General features: G+C 33.9%; 1 protein-coding gene across 3 annotated transcripts in view; it reads right to left on the bottom strand.

Annotated features, from left to right (window-relative positions):
* KLHL4 (kelch like family member 4) overlaps window positions 1-15,288 on the bottom strand; it is a 183,152-nt gene that overhangs the window by 54,215 nt on the left and 113,649 nt on the right. For 2 of the 3 annotated variants that reach the window (XM_033233240.1, XM_033233233.1), the window contains exons 2-5: window positions 11,469-11,636; window positions 10,941-11,077; window positions 7,368-7,569; window positions 2,806-3,013 (exon numbers count right to left, since the gene is read on the bottom strand). In XM_033233240.1, coding sequence (XP_033089131.1) covers window positions 2,806-3,013; window positions 7,368-7,569; window positions 10,941-11,077; window positions 11,469-11,636 — 715 coding nt within the window. The remainder of the gene's footprint in view (window positions 1-2,805; window positions 3,014-7,367; window positions 7,570-10,940; window positions 11,078-11,468; window positions 11,637-15,288) is intronic. The other variant, XM_033233225.1, reaches the window with a different exon arrangement.

A 15,288-nucleotide genomic window follows, 5' to 3' on the forward strand; every position in this document is an offset into this window, starting at 1 on the left:
TTTATCATCTGATCACTTCTGCAGAGTATTCTGAAAGCAGGTGCTTTTTAACTGAGTTGAGATACATGCCTTAGTAACTAGCCAGCATATTAACAAAAAGAGATGACCAATTCTTTTAAACTATCATTACCTGGCAGACAGTGACCTTATTTAACACTGATAAAAGTGAGGTAAAGTATTTTTCATGAGATGAGTTGGAGAGAAGTCAAGAGTATATTTCAGAATGTTGTCAAGAGTCATCTTAGATTGGTTCCCTTGGAGTTTTGGCTCCACAGTATCATGGGACATTGAGAGGAATAGTGAGCAGGTTGCTGGAATAGAAGAGGTAATCTTATTACATTAAACTTCTCTGAATTTTCCTGCTCTCCGTGTGTTAATTTCAGTTCTGTTCTCACTCCGCCTGTGATATCTGATGGATCTTTATTTTGACCTGCCTCATGAGAGTCCAGGCATTTGCTTAATGCATATGCTTTAGAAATAGGTCTAAAAACTAGGCTATGTATTTTTCCCTAAAAATACTCTTCAGAGATTCATCACCATCCTTTTTATATGTTTCATTTCTAAAATACTTGTAAAGTCACCTTTTAAATTCTTTTGGAAAGCCTATATTTGCATGACATTGCCTATCACTACCATCAACAGGAAAAGTTCACACAGTCCGTATTCTAGGTCTAAGGCATACTCAGAGGTGGGCTGCCACAGTACTGTTGGTTGTATATTTGGGCTAGAAATTTCCCTCCATTCCAATAAAATAACAGAAGCTCAAACTAAGAAGTTCACTTTGCTGAAAATGTCTTATAGACTTAAGGCTCTGTAAAGATATAATACTCTGATCTTACACCAGTGCATCATAAGTTTTTTATGCCTAAAGTCACAAGGAGAAATTGTTAATACACAGATTCTTCAGCCTGTTCCCCTGAAATTGATTAACTGGGTCTGCAGTGGAACATGAGAAATTGTATTTTTTTTTTTTTTTTTTTTTGAGACGGAGTCTTGCTCTGCCACCCAGACTGGAGTGCAGTGGCCCGGATCTCAGCTCATTGCAAGCTCCGCCTCCCGGGTTTACGCCATTCTCCTGCCTCAGCCTCCCGAGTAGCTGGGACTACAGGCGCCCGCCTCGTCGCCCGGCTAGTTTTTTGTATTTTTAAGTAGAGACGGGGTTTCACCGTATTAGCCAGGATGGTCTCGATCTCCTGACCTCGTGATCCGCCCGTCTCGGCCTCCCAAAGTGCTGGGATTACAGGCTTGAGCCACCGCGCCCGGCCTGAGAAATTGTATTTTTAATAAGTTCGCATACCCAGGAATATTTTGAAAGGCAGTCTTTGAGAATCTCATATATCATAGAACCTTTCTTGAGAATAATACACATAAGTGTAAACGTTCACCCAAACATAAAATTTCCATAGATTCTAAAGATCATCTATCAATCCAAAGATTTAGAACCTTGGGTCTAAAATTACATATATATTTGTTATTTCTGTTTTTGGCTTTACTATTGCCTTGCTCTTTGGATAAACTTGCTATAACCAGAATGGTAATCAGTGTTCTTTCATTGCATATGGATAGATTCTTAAGAGCATGCATAGAGTTCTATGAAATTTAATTAACAGCTGGAAGTTTTAAAAAGTGTGGAAAAATCGACTGGGCACAGTGGCTCACGCCTGTAATCCCAGCACTTTGGAGGCTGAGGCAGGCGGATCACAAGTTCAGGAGATCGAGACCATCCTGGCCAACATGGTGAAACCCCATCTTTACTAAAAATACAAAAATTAGCTGGGCGTGGTGGCACGTGCCTGTAATCCCAGCTACTTGGGAGGCTGAGGCAGGAGAATCGCTTGAACTAGGGAGGTGGAGGTTGCAGTGAGCCGAGATAGCACCACTGCACTACAGCCTGGCAACAAAGCGAGACTCCTTCTCAAAAAAAACAAAAAAAAAAAGTGGAAAAATCATCAGCAGATTAACAATCTATTTTTCAATATTAACACTTAATTAGTAACTTTGTTATAAAAGTGGATTCATGTTAATATTTATAACATTATTGATCCACTAAATCTATACAAGGTCTCTGTTTTTAATTTGGATGATATTTGAGGCCTATAGCCACAAATTCAGTATATATTACATGCATATGTGCAATATATCCACATGTATTAGAAATTTTATTGATCAATTTGCTACAGAGAAAAAACTGTGGTTATCACCAATGGTGAAATTATGTGGTGAGACTGCATTCCAAAATTCAGTATGAGGTGAGTTAACCCTGGATCTTATTCAAAGGTGTTTGTTCTTAGAATCATCTTTGTTATAATCCTTCAATTCAACATATATGGTGAGGATGCCTTTATGATTATGTTATAGTGCATCCAAAGTATGATAGCATTTTTTGATTGTAGCAGATAATATTAATAGATATTATTCAGGATCTGACTCCTTCCTAGACTCTCCTCTGGAAGGCTATTGTACTAATTATTAACATTTTGCCTAGAAGGTATGCAGAAAAAAAAAAAAAAAAAAAGAGTTAGCCTAGCCATTTTCCCAGCTTTTTACAAATGTTATGTGGTGAAAATGAAACTAATGAGTATTCTGATGTTTATGGTTTAACCGTAGCTTTTTTTAGCCATTTTTTTTCTGTCTTTCATTAATGCCTCTAATTGATGGCTGAATATGTCCTTCTGTGAAACAAATCTTGTACCCTCAAATTACCAGGAATCTTCTGAGAAAATAGAATTAGGCAAATAAGAAACGAATTAGTGCCTAGTGGTAGTTCCGAACTATATTTTAAATTACCTAGGTGATTTTCCATACCTGTGGTGGGAGTAATGGCAGTCTGATGTAAGAAAGCAGCATCCCCAGTTCTCCTTGCCTATTCTGCACATCATGCCCCACCCACTGCATTAGAGCATGAAAAATGGTCTCTTCATCAGGCACATTAATGTCATCACTGCACAGAAGTTTTGAAATTTCATTAGCTGGAAGCAGGAGGAATTCTTGGTTTTTTATTACCTCAATGAGTGTTCCTAGAAAAGAAAGGTCATCTACTAAAACTCTGCACTTTAGAAATTTCTTAATGGAATAAGCATATCAAAGCATTTCATGTTCTTAAACTTCAGAAAATGCAAGAGACACAGATGTATCCACTTATAAAAAATAGGTGCTCCTGCTACCTGTGACATGGATAACAGGGAGCCTTCTGAAGCTGAGAGGCCAAATGCTTCCAGTGGGAATTATTTATAGAACACACAAGGTTAGCTTTAACTGCTTCACAGCCCACACAGGCAGAATGTTGGAGTCAAAAGCGGCACTTTTTGCTCCCGGCTGCTCTATGTGACAACAGCAGCTCATGACTTCAGAGCTGACTGTCTAGTTGGTCTTCAGCCAAAAGTCATAAGAAAAAGGCTGGAACTTTTTAAGGTGGTGGCTATCTTGAAAACCTAGGAGAGTTAACTCTGGCTATGTATGTGAGGCAGAAAGAAACTGAATTCCTTAGAGATAAGAAAAAAAAATGATGAAAAACTTTCCTTTTATGGAAAAGTATGATCTTCTATTGACCAAGAGAAAAGTACTCTTTTACAATTGGTAGCAATCTATGGGTTCAGGACAATCTATAAAGGACTCCTATGAATTTTTTTCTTTAGGAAAGAGAGAGGATGTCTTTTAAATTTATATATTATGCCCGGTTAATTTTTTTGTATTTTGTTTTTAGTAGAGTGAGACTCCATCTCAAAAAAAAAATTAATTTATACATTATATCTCAATTCTTTCTTCTTTCATTGTGTTGTATTTTGTCAAATATACAGTTTCAAACATCTGTGTTTCATTTTTTAAAATCAAAACACCATCATATTTTTTCTAGTTTATAAATATTACATGTTCTTTGACAACAGAATGATCATTTTTAATATTTCTCATAGTGAAGATCTCAAGTTTTAAATGAAATGAAATATATTTCTAAAATAAAGATAAACATACCTAACTTGCAATTTATGTTGTACAATAAACAGATATTCCAGGAACAGTGTAAGCTAATCTCTGAATAATTGGGGTCTCTAAATAAATCGAATCACCACCTCAGCTTTACTTTTAGTTTAGTCATTGTGGAAGTGAATCAATCAAATAAGGAAGTTATCCATACAGCAGTCATCAATGTTGACATACCCATCAGAAAGCTCTGATTGCCGTAAGTTTCAAACTGACCTATTTAGACAAATAACCCTTTGTGATTAAGACAAACAATTGAAAGAGAACTGCTGTTCTTACTGTAGCAGATGTCTGTGGGTGAAGACCCCCCCACTTATACAAATAATGGTGATAGTAGCACAACTATTAATACATTACACTTGTACAGCACTTCACACTTTACTGATTTCTTTCACAAGCATTAAGTCATCACCAGTGTGATCTTGTGAGAAAGCGGAATTAGTCTCACAAGAAAGCAGGTCATATGAGTTGTCTGATTCCCTATGGAGTAAGTGGCAAAGTCGGGATTCAAACATAAGCCTCTGAACTCATGCTTACTGCATTTTGTTTGATATTGCATCTGCTTTTCATAAGTGATAGGATATTTGTGAAAGAGTTTAGACAAATATAAAACTATAAAAGGTAAGGTTATATAGTACCGATAATTTATATAAACTCTGAAACTGCATTAATATTATGGACAACTCAATATCTCCTCCTTTCTACCCACTTTCCAATTAAAAACAAAGAGGAAAAACCTAGATTTTCTGATAGAATTTGTTATGACTCCAGAATTGCTTCCTAATGGGACTATTGAAAATTGCTGGGCAATATAGTAGATTAGTCTAAATAAAAAGTAAGTGTAATTTTAAAGTATCTGTATATTACATTGCAGTATCCAGTACTGTATAGAAATAATTAGTTTCACTTAAAGACGAATTTTAAATGGTTTTATTTGGGAATTATTTTGCTTCTAATTTCAAGGTAAACACTTACTCTATGCACCTTCCAAGGGAGATTTCTTTTGCGACCTGGATTCACTATTCATTTTATAAAAATCTACACTTATATTGTTGCAAAATTTACCAAATGACTATCACGTATTTGCTAAATGCTTCATTGGTGCAGACAACTATCTATATGATTTAAATGGTTAATTTTGTGTATGAACTTGACTGGGTAACGGGGTACCCAGACATTTGGCCAAATAGCATTCTGAGTGTGTCTGTGAGGGTACTTGTGAATGAGGACCATTCACATCAGGGAAGGCAATCTACGTTGTTCAGTCTACCAATGCACATGATTACAACTGAATCCCTAAATTCTTTAACATTATTCTTAGACATTAAAATTATTTGCATTATTAAACTATCAATACAGTACCGCAAAAACATTATTATAGCAAGATCTTTATATATTTTACTGTATTTACAATAGATACTAACATAACTAAAGAAGAGAGATTAAGAGAGACAACAATATTACATTTTCATGCATACCCTGCTTCAATACTCCGTTTTGGTCACATAATAGGAAAAGGAAGACAAGTTCATTTTGAGCAACAAAAATAATTCAAGCTTTTTTTTTTCAGAATGTATTTTGCTTGCAAGTGTGTAATACTAAACAGGAAACTGCTAATACTTAGTTCAAGAAATTAAATAATTTAATAGGAAGTTTTCATGTTTATTTTTTGTGGTAGAATAAAACTTTGACCTTCCTAACTCCTGTTCCTTTAGATTATATGACATCTGCATTTAGGACACAGGAACACAAATGGTGTAATTAAATGATATATTTTAAAATGTCAATCCATTATAATATGATTCTCCATATAATGGTATTATTTGAGGAATATGTTTCAAACTTCAAATTTTAAGCAATGGACCTAGGGTGGGAAGTTGGAGGAAGAAAGATTTGATAAGGTTTTAAACAATTGAAATTTTAGAAATTAAAAAATTACCTTCTGTATAAAACTCCAGAAAAATACTCTTTATATGCATCTCTATTCTAAAAAACGCTACATTTATGATTTCAATGTGTGACTTTCTATTGTTCACTTGTATACAATTGCTTTTTGTTTTTTATATTAAGTAACTGAAGCAATTTCATTTGTTTGAAATATTTTGATTGGGTTTCACAAAATGATCCATCTTGTGTCCTTCCCTTCAGAGGTTAAAAAAGTTTATTTTTATTCTGCATCAGGGAAGTATTAGCATCTATTGTAAGGCTTTATTGAATATCCTCTGTCCATTTAATATGCTCTATCTTATCACATGCAACATTTAAGTAATGATCACCTGTGAACATTTGCCTTTGATTCGTTAATAGAATTGAAAGGGATTTTAAGTTAGTTGCATTAATGAATTGAACTGTAAGTTGTTTTTAACCAAAGTAAAATTTGTTACTAAGACATAAAGAAGTTCATTCAATAAAATTATCTGGGTTGGGGCGGTGGCTCAAGCCTGTAATCCCAGCACGTTGAGAGGCCGAGGCGGGCAGATCACAAGGTCAGGAGTTCAAGACCAGCCTGGCCAATATGTGAAGCCTCATCGCTACTAAAAATACAAAATAAGCCGGGCATGGTGGCGGGCACCTGTAGTCCCAGCTACTCGGGAGGCTGAGGCAGGAGACTCACTTAAACCCAGGAGGTGGAGTTGCAGAGAGCTGAGATTGTGCCACTAATTTTGGTAGTTTTTAAGCTCTGACAATTATTGACCCATTAATATTAGCATTTTTCCTTATTGAAAGACACTTCACTTTCTTTTTTTTTTTTTTTTTTGAGACGGAGTCTCGCTCTGTCGCCCAGGCTGGAGTGCAGTGGCGCGATCTCGGCTCACTGCAAGCTCCGCCTCCCGGGTTTACGCCATTCTCCTGCCTCAGCCTCCCGAGTAGCTGGGACTACAGGCGCCCGCCATCTCGCCCGGCTAGTTTTTTTGTATTTTTTAGTAGAGACGGGATTTCACCATGTAGACCAGGATGGTCTCGATCTCCTGACCTCGTGATCCACCCGTCTCGGCCTCCCAAAGTGCTGGGATTACAGGCTTGAGCCACCGCGCCCGGCCCACTTTCTTTATAAATCATAATTTGTGCAGTTTTACAAACTAAAGCTCTAATTGTGCAAAAACATCAGAGAATTAACATTATCTTAATTCTATAGATTCTACTTGAAATATCCAGTTGTACAATTTATTTTGTGGCAGTATTTTTATTTCCTCAAGTTTGGGGATTTAATTAAACATCTGTAATTCAAAAAAGCAAAAGCTTGCTTGAGTGCAGCTCAACCAGATAAATGTTTTTGTTGAATATATAATATGTGAAAGTCATCTACAAGTTATATAAGTTTATATTGCTTATTAATTTTATTACAACATTAACATATTTTCATTACAAGTTAAGTTGAAGCAACTAATTTTACCATAGTGTATTTGTGTGCCACATTCAGAAGTTCTGTACAGCCTTGGGCGTCTCCAAATGATCGAATCCCTAAGCAGTTTGAAGGATGGAGCTGCTTTATGAGAAAATTGGAGCAAACATCAATGACCTGAGTCAGCTGCAGAAGACAAGCTGCAGCCAACAAACTTTCAATGGTATCTTCTTTCAATTGCAGGACTCCTAGATGGTTTGAAAAAGCAAAGAATGATTATAAGTTCCATAAAATAAAAGATATGTCAGCTAGTTAAATTTCTTTTTATTTTCTTCTCTAGTAGAACTGTGCTTTTCAACAGTTCTGGAGCACATTTTGAGGCTAATATACACAAGACAGTCTGTCCGTAAGCACTAATAAGATGGCTGAAATGAACCATATTAGGTTATCAAAAATGACTATAGCAAAAAAACAGTGAATAACACTATTGTAAAGAAGAGCAACTTGTTATTTCTTTATCATCTTAGGCCTGCATTTAAATCTTATATCGATCATTTCACATTGCATATGTACATGAGACTATTACGTTGTACCTTAAACACATGCATTTTTAATTTTTAAATCATTCCTGCATAAAGTTGAAAAAACTGTTTCATTATGACTCAAAGAACATTATGTCATATTGTATAAGAATCATACAATTGGCCATGCAAGTAACTGTCATTTGTGAGGAGGTAAACATCTTGGTAAATAAGAAACGCATTAAGCTTAATTGTTCATTTATTTTGTAAGAAGAGCACTGAGCTTTTATGTCTATTTTTTGTATCTACATTAGCTGGTAAAGATGTATTTGCCCAAAATATTATCTCTGGAATTGACCCCTGGCACTGTCTCAAGAGGAAGCATATGTTGCCAAGAGTCTACAAATTAAGAATTACTTATTTGCTTTGTTATAAAAAAAATCTGACTCTTTTTGAAAATATCTGTAATGAATTTTTAAAAACAGAATCAGAAGCAATTTAAGTTAGTCCTTTTATATTTATATGTCTCTATTATTTTTGGAACAAGTATTATTGATTAGTTATTGCAAAAATTACATTTTTTTATGAGTCATTCCTGCTTTTTATTGTTTTAACCACGTTATAAAGAATGTTTCAAATGGCTGATATCAATTACAAACTATTCCTCTGAAGTTTTTCCTTCTAAAATACCTTAATATGGGGCCCATATCGTTGCATAACCATGAAGAAAAGAGTAATACATATTGTGAGGTCCTGTATACATAGTTCAACCTGTAAAATATATTGTAAAGGGGTCCAGCCCATCAGCAGACTTTCTTGTGTTGTTCTTGTTCTGATTTTGAAGAGAGCGCCCTGCCCATATCTCATGAGACCTAGAGAAATATGAACTATTCTCCAATTCAGATATAAATATCATCTGCTATAGACATTTACATTTGGTCTGTTTATTAGAACGAATATTCATTCGGAGGAATAGTTATAAATGTCTTGGGTACAGTAGGAAAGCATTGTGTATTACAGTGTACAGTATTCAGTTACAAGCATGCTTAAGAAAGGCTGTTTGGAGCTGGTTCAAGTTTCACTTCATTAAAGAGTAAAAGGATAGTCAAGCCAGCTGGCTGAATTATTTTATCCTACGAATGCTCATTGGGAACAAAAAAAGATGTTTTCTAAGGATTAAAATGTATCGGGTAGAAGAAATAAAGTTCTTTCTATTTCACTCCCAATTTTAAAAAGTTTGTTGAAATGTTAGAGCATAATGGAAACTTAGGAAAGATTTTTGTTTAAAGGCTTGTCAGGAGAAAGGTGAAAGCTGAAGGAAGGAATGAAGTACTGTGAAATTTCAAAGTAGTTTTGTTAGAACAGTGTCTTCAAATAGCATGCATACCACTAGAGCTATATAAAACCTATCTGAGACACAGATTAATTTGATGTAAAGAAATTTCAGCACCTCAAATTCCATACATACCCCTCCTAAAAAATGGTCTGCTCCTAAAACAGTTGTTACCACACAGGTTTTACTTTCCCAGTGTCCTTTCCGTAATTTTCTTTTTTCTCGCCTCATAAAAGGAAGTCACATTCCTCATCTATCCCAAAGTATACTATGCTACATTACGGGCCTGTGGCACAGGAACAACTTTGAAATAAAAGCTTATTCATACATATTGTTATTAGGATCTAAATCATATCATATTGATCATATTGATACTTTCAAAATGTACAATCTGGTATTTTTTAGTATATTCAAAAAAGTTTGCAACCTGTATCACTATCTAATTACAGAACATTTTCATCACTCCCAAAAGGAACCTCATACCTATTGACATTCATTCCCAATTCCTCCATATTCCTACAACCAATAATTTACCTTCTGCCTCTACACATTTTTCTATTTTGTACATTTAATGTAAATGGTATATTAAAATAAGCGATCTTTTGTGACAAGCTTCTTTTATCTGGCATAATATTTTCAAAGTTCATCCATGTTGTAGTATCTATTACTACTTCATTCCTTTTCTATTGTCTATTAGTATTCCATTGTGTTCATATACCGTATTTGATTTACCCGTTCCTCAGTTTGTAAACATTTGGGTTGTTTCTACTCTTTACTTATGAATAATGCTGATATGAACATTTGTGTACACAATGCCGTGTGGACGTGTTTTTAACTCTTGGGTATATAACTACGAATGGAATTGCTGAGTTATAAGGTAGCTATTTTGTTTAACTTTTGAGGGACTGTCATCTAGATATATTTTTAAATGAATTCTTGTTTCTAATTCTTATAGGATTGAGATTTGTTAGATACATTTAAAATGCAAACTTAATAGTGCTTTATAAAAAGGTTAATATTTACAATATTTGGGGATATATACTTTACCAGTACTTAAAATTAAAATTACAAGGTATTTTAGTCATTAATGGAAAATGTAAGGAGAGCACATCGTTTTTCAAAATTATTTTACAGACAGTGCAAGCAAAAATGTTTGAAAATGACTCTGTTGGAGAAAACTAGGAGGTAAGCTTTTAGTCTTAAGAAGAGCCTAAGTATACATAATCAAATAAAAGTATTTTAATACTAAGGACCCTGAAGATGAAATAATCATTCTGGAATAAAAGTCAAAATACTTTTTAGTCCTCAAACTCATTGTTACCTTTATTTACAGTTTGAATAGATATGAAAATTATTCTGAATGAATAGAATGACTAAATGTCTACTGTAGGATTGGAAGATCCCACTTTCACTCTTCTTTTTACAAACAAGAATGTGCCCACACCATTCCAGAGTTGTTCCTGTATGTTTGTTAAATAGCTGTCTGCTCTCATGTATAAGGTATTTTCTACATGTTATATACCTCTTGGTCTTTTATATTACTGAGTTTATGTCCTGACTATGCCTTTTTATTACTTTAGAAAATTTATTTACCTGTTCTATTCTTTAGTTTCCTCACCTTTGTAGTAGTAGTAGCAGTATTACTACTACTGAGGAAACTGAAGAATAGTAGTAGTAGTAGCAATAATAACTACTACTACTACTAATAGTAATGTGTGTTTTATAATGTAGGGTCATTATGAGTTAATGGGTATTAAGCACTTACCTGTGTAAGCATACTGCACCAAAGAATTCAGTGCATTTGGATCTACTCCTTCCATCCTGACCTCTTCTTGTTTGGCTTCAAGCACATCATTAGTAAACATTGCAGCAAAATAATCAGACACTGCGCTGAGAACCAACCTGGAAATAGGAAATATTTGTAGGAATTTAAATGAGTCAATAATTTCACTGAAAAGCATGAAATGGATTCAGCAAGTTTGTAACACTAGTGAGTCTGTTTTCTCCATAAAATCTTTCACAATTCAGTTAAGTGTAGTGAAGTTAGAAAGGTCAAACACGTAAACTGATGTTTTTTAGAGGGTGTGCTTGTGTTATACTTTCCATCATCAGTCTTTTCAAAGTTTGGCTCTTCTAAATAATACACAGAGAAACGGATCATATAGGCTAGCACTTTTTCAATATAGGAAAATAAGTATTTTTACAAATATTCCAATTTATAATCCATGTACTTATTATCTCTTATTTATAACTGCCCTACTCAAAACCATTCTGTATACATAAAAATACTTACCTATGGGCTGGGATGCGGAGGTGTCCTGCAATTAGTAGCACATCACATAGTTGTTTCTCTTTCAAGTAGTTCTCCATTTTACGAAGAGTTTGCTCTGCGTGGTTTATAACGTGGAACTGCTCTTCAGATCCGGTGGCGTTCATTTCTTCAGAGTGCTGTGTATCTAATCTGAAAAGCAAGTAAGGATGAGAATATGGTTCATCATATAAGTTTGTAAAAAATTTAATTTTTCTCTAATGAGAGTAAAAACATGTAATGGAAATTTAGGCATACCAACTTCTAAAGGAAATATGTTGGATTAAAGTAAAATAAAAATTTGTTTTCCAGTCTTAGATATTTTACTATAATTACTACCTAACCTTTCATTACAGTGAAGTGTGCTGGTTAGTGTTTATATCTGAAATGTAACCAGAACTATGTACAATTCACCAACAGGGCTAGTGATAGTTGTTATATTCACAAACATAAAACCTACATTCTTTGATTTATGTGGGTATTATAATTATGTCAACAGGCAGGAAACCCTTAGACCTGAGTCAAAATACTTTTAAAAAATTTGAATATGTCCTGAAGCTTCTCCCTGGAGTACTCATTACACATCAGAAATATTCCTCAAAGAATTTCAAGCCTAAGAGTTTCATAGCATTCTTCACAATGTCATTTCCACCTTTTATTTCTTACTATTTAGTCAAATGTGATGGCTATTGGATTTACAATAATAAAAGCGGGCTACCTATATTTTCAACATTACACAATGGTGGGATTTAAATCTCAACACAAGTACCTACAGGCTTACAATCAGTAGGAGATGACCAATTGATTGGTTGGATGAATGTGCTTACATATGTTGCTTATTACGTTTCTGGCATCCAGGCATCATTTGCTAACCACCAGTTAGGATTGGTTTTAGATCTCCTCACTCCCAATTCAGTCTGTGTTTCTTTTAAGACAATTGGTCCAAGGTGATATTACTTTCTGTGTCTAATTCAAATACATTATCACTCTTTAAATCTTCAGTTATAATATTGTACTGATAAGAAGGGATCATGGTATGAAAAGCTCAAAAATTGCCTGCTACCTCCCTTCAGATGCACTCTTGTTTACTTGTTCTGGAAAGGAACAATTTCTTGGCACTGTAGACTGAAAAGCATTCAGGTTGCACTTAACTCACATTATCCTCATCTTTTCTCTTTTCTAGTAATGACTCAGTTCACAGTAATTGAGTCAAACATTCAATGTCAAATTAGCTTAGCTATCCTCATGTAACTGCACCATACATTAGAGTGGAACATATTCTGAATATATGTTTGAGAAGTTTTGGCTAGGAAAAAAATTTTACTCTAAATTTTCTTCCTCTTAATTTGGTTAAGGACAAAAAAGCATCTTCAATTACCAGCTAATTTAGGATGTTTTTATAGTAATATATTAGATATTTAAATATGTTTTATAATTAAATTACATATTTTTAGAATCTGAAAATTCTACAAATATGAGCCATACATAATTTAATTAAGTTTTAAAAGACAGAGGGAACTTTCTCTTCTGTCACTTTAAGAAATAAGAAATTAGTACCCAAAGAGATATGAACAGATCCAAATATGGCAAAATGCAACAAACATATTAATCTGAATATACAAAAATATAGCTAAAAGAGTAATCTTGGGCATTATCAAAGCAGAATATAATAAAACAAACAAGAAAACGGCCACCACCATTACCAACAAACTAATCTATTGATAACTTATCTGATCTTAATAAGTTCCCAGAGCTCATAAATTACAGTTCTCTTGCCTCCATTTTAGACACTGTAATGCCAGATCAGATGTTATAATGGAAATCACTTCATTAGAGAATGGTAATCCCTTGTCTTTGTTTTGTGGTGACATGGGAGGCAGCATGGTGGAATGAAAAGAACCTATTATATGAAGTTATAATGCCTGGATTTAGTTCCAGCCCCTGCTACTTACTGGATGAGTGATCTTTGGAAAGTTACCTTATCTTTTCTAAGCATTAATTTTCTCCCACAAAATGGAGATGAATGTAATATTAATACTAAAAACAATAATGCTTGTACCACAGTGATATCAGAGGAAAAAATGAAAAAACGGGCATGAAAATTCTATGTACAAATGTTAGGTCTTACGTTGTTAGTTTTAACTACCAAGATGTAGTTATTTTAGTAATATATTTTTAGAAATTGTCTTGAACTGTTATTTCTTTGATATACTTCCATTTTAGAGCAATTATAGAATTACAGAAAAGTTTATCATTTATATCAGCATCAACTAACAGATATTTCTTTTATAGTTTGATTTATAATCTGTAATACTACCTTATTCATTTTGCTATTTACACTGAGATATGTTTCTTCTGTTTCCAGATTTTTGAGGGTTTTTTTTAATGAAGGGCTATTGAATTTTATCAGATAACTGTTCAGCATCAATTGAAGTGATCACGTGGTTTTTGTTTTTCATTCTGTTAATATGATATATCACATTAACTGATATGCATATGTTCAACCATATTTGCATCATTGAGATAAACCCTACTTGGTCATTATGAATAATCTTTTTAGTATGTTGTTGAATTGGTTGGCTAGGATTTTGTTGAGGATTTTTGCGTCAATATTCATTAGCAATATAGGCCTGCAATTTTCTTTTTTTTAATGTGTCTTTGCCTGGTTTTGGTATCAGGATAATACTGGACTCATAGAATGAGGTTGGAAGCATTCTCCCCTCTATTATTCAGAATCGTTTGAGTGGGATCAGTGTTAGCTCTTTTTAAAATTTTTGAAAGAATTCAAGAGCGAAACCATCAGGTCTCAGGCTTTTACTTGCTGGGAGAATTTTTATTACAGCTTCAATCTCATTATTATTATTGGACTATACACATTTTGGATTTCTTCATCATTCAATCTCGATAGGTTGTATATGTCTAGGAATTTGTTTCTTCTAAATTTTCCAACTTATTGGCATATAGTTGCTCTCATCTTTATTATTTCTTCTACTAATTTTTGGTTTGGTTTGCTCTTATTTTTTCAGCTTTTTAAGATGCAACATTTGGTTGTTTATTTGAAGTTTTTTTTCTTTTTGATGTAGGCACTTACAACTATAAACTTCTCTTAGTACTGCTTTTGCTGTATCTCATCAGTTTGGGTATATTGTGTTTCCATTCTCATTTGTTTCAAGAAATTTTTTGATTTCCTTCTTAATTACTTCATTTAACCATTTATCATTCTGGAGAATATTGTTGGAATTCCATGTGTTTGTATAGTTTTCAAAATTCTTCTTTTTATTGATTTCTAGTTTTACTTCATTGTAGTCAGAGAAGATGCTTGATGCTATATCAACTTTTTAATGTTTTTTTCTTTCTTTTTTTTTTTTTTTTTCTAATTTTACTTTAAGTTCCAGGATATATGTGCAGAACATGCAGGTTTGTTACATAGGCATACATGTGCCATGGTGGTTTGCTGCAACAATCAACCTGTCACCTAGGTTTTAAGCCCCACGTGCATTAGCTGTTCTGATGGTCTCCCTCCCCTCGCCCCTGCCCCCAAACAGGGTCCAGTGTGTGTAGTTTAAAGGCTTGTTTTGTGATGTAACATACTGTCTATGCTTGACAATGTTTTATGTTCTAAAGAGATAAGTATTATCCAGCTCTGAGTTGTTTTATAAACATCTATTAAACTTACTTTGTCTATAATGCAGATTAATTCTGATGTTTCTTTGTTGATTTTCTATCGGGAAGATATTTTCAATGCTGAAAGTGGAGTGCTGAAGTCTACAGCTAATATTGTATTGTTGTCTATCTCTCTCTTTAG

Source organism: Trachypithecus francoisi, unplaced genomic scaffold (genome assembly GCF_009764315.1).
Source record: "Trachypithecus francoisi isolate TF-2019V2 unplaced genomic scaffold, Tfra_2.0 Contig01451, whole genome shotgun sequence".
NCBI classification, from domain to species: Eukaryota; Metazoa; Chordata; class Mammalia; order Primates; family Cercopithecidae; genus Trachypithecus; species Trachypithecus francoisi.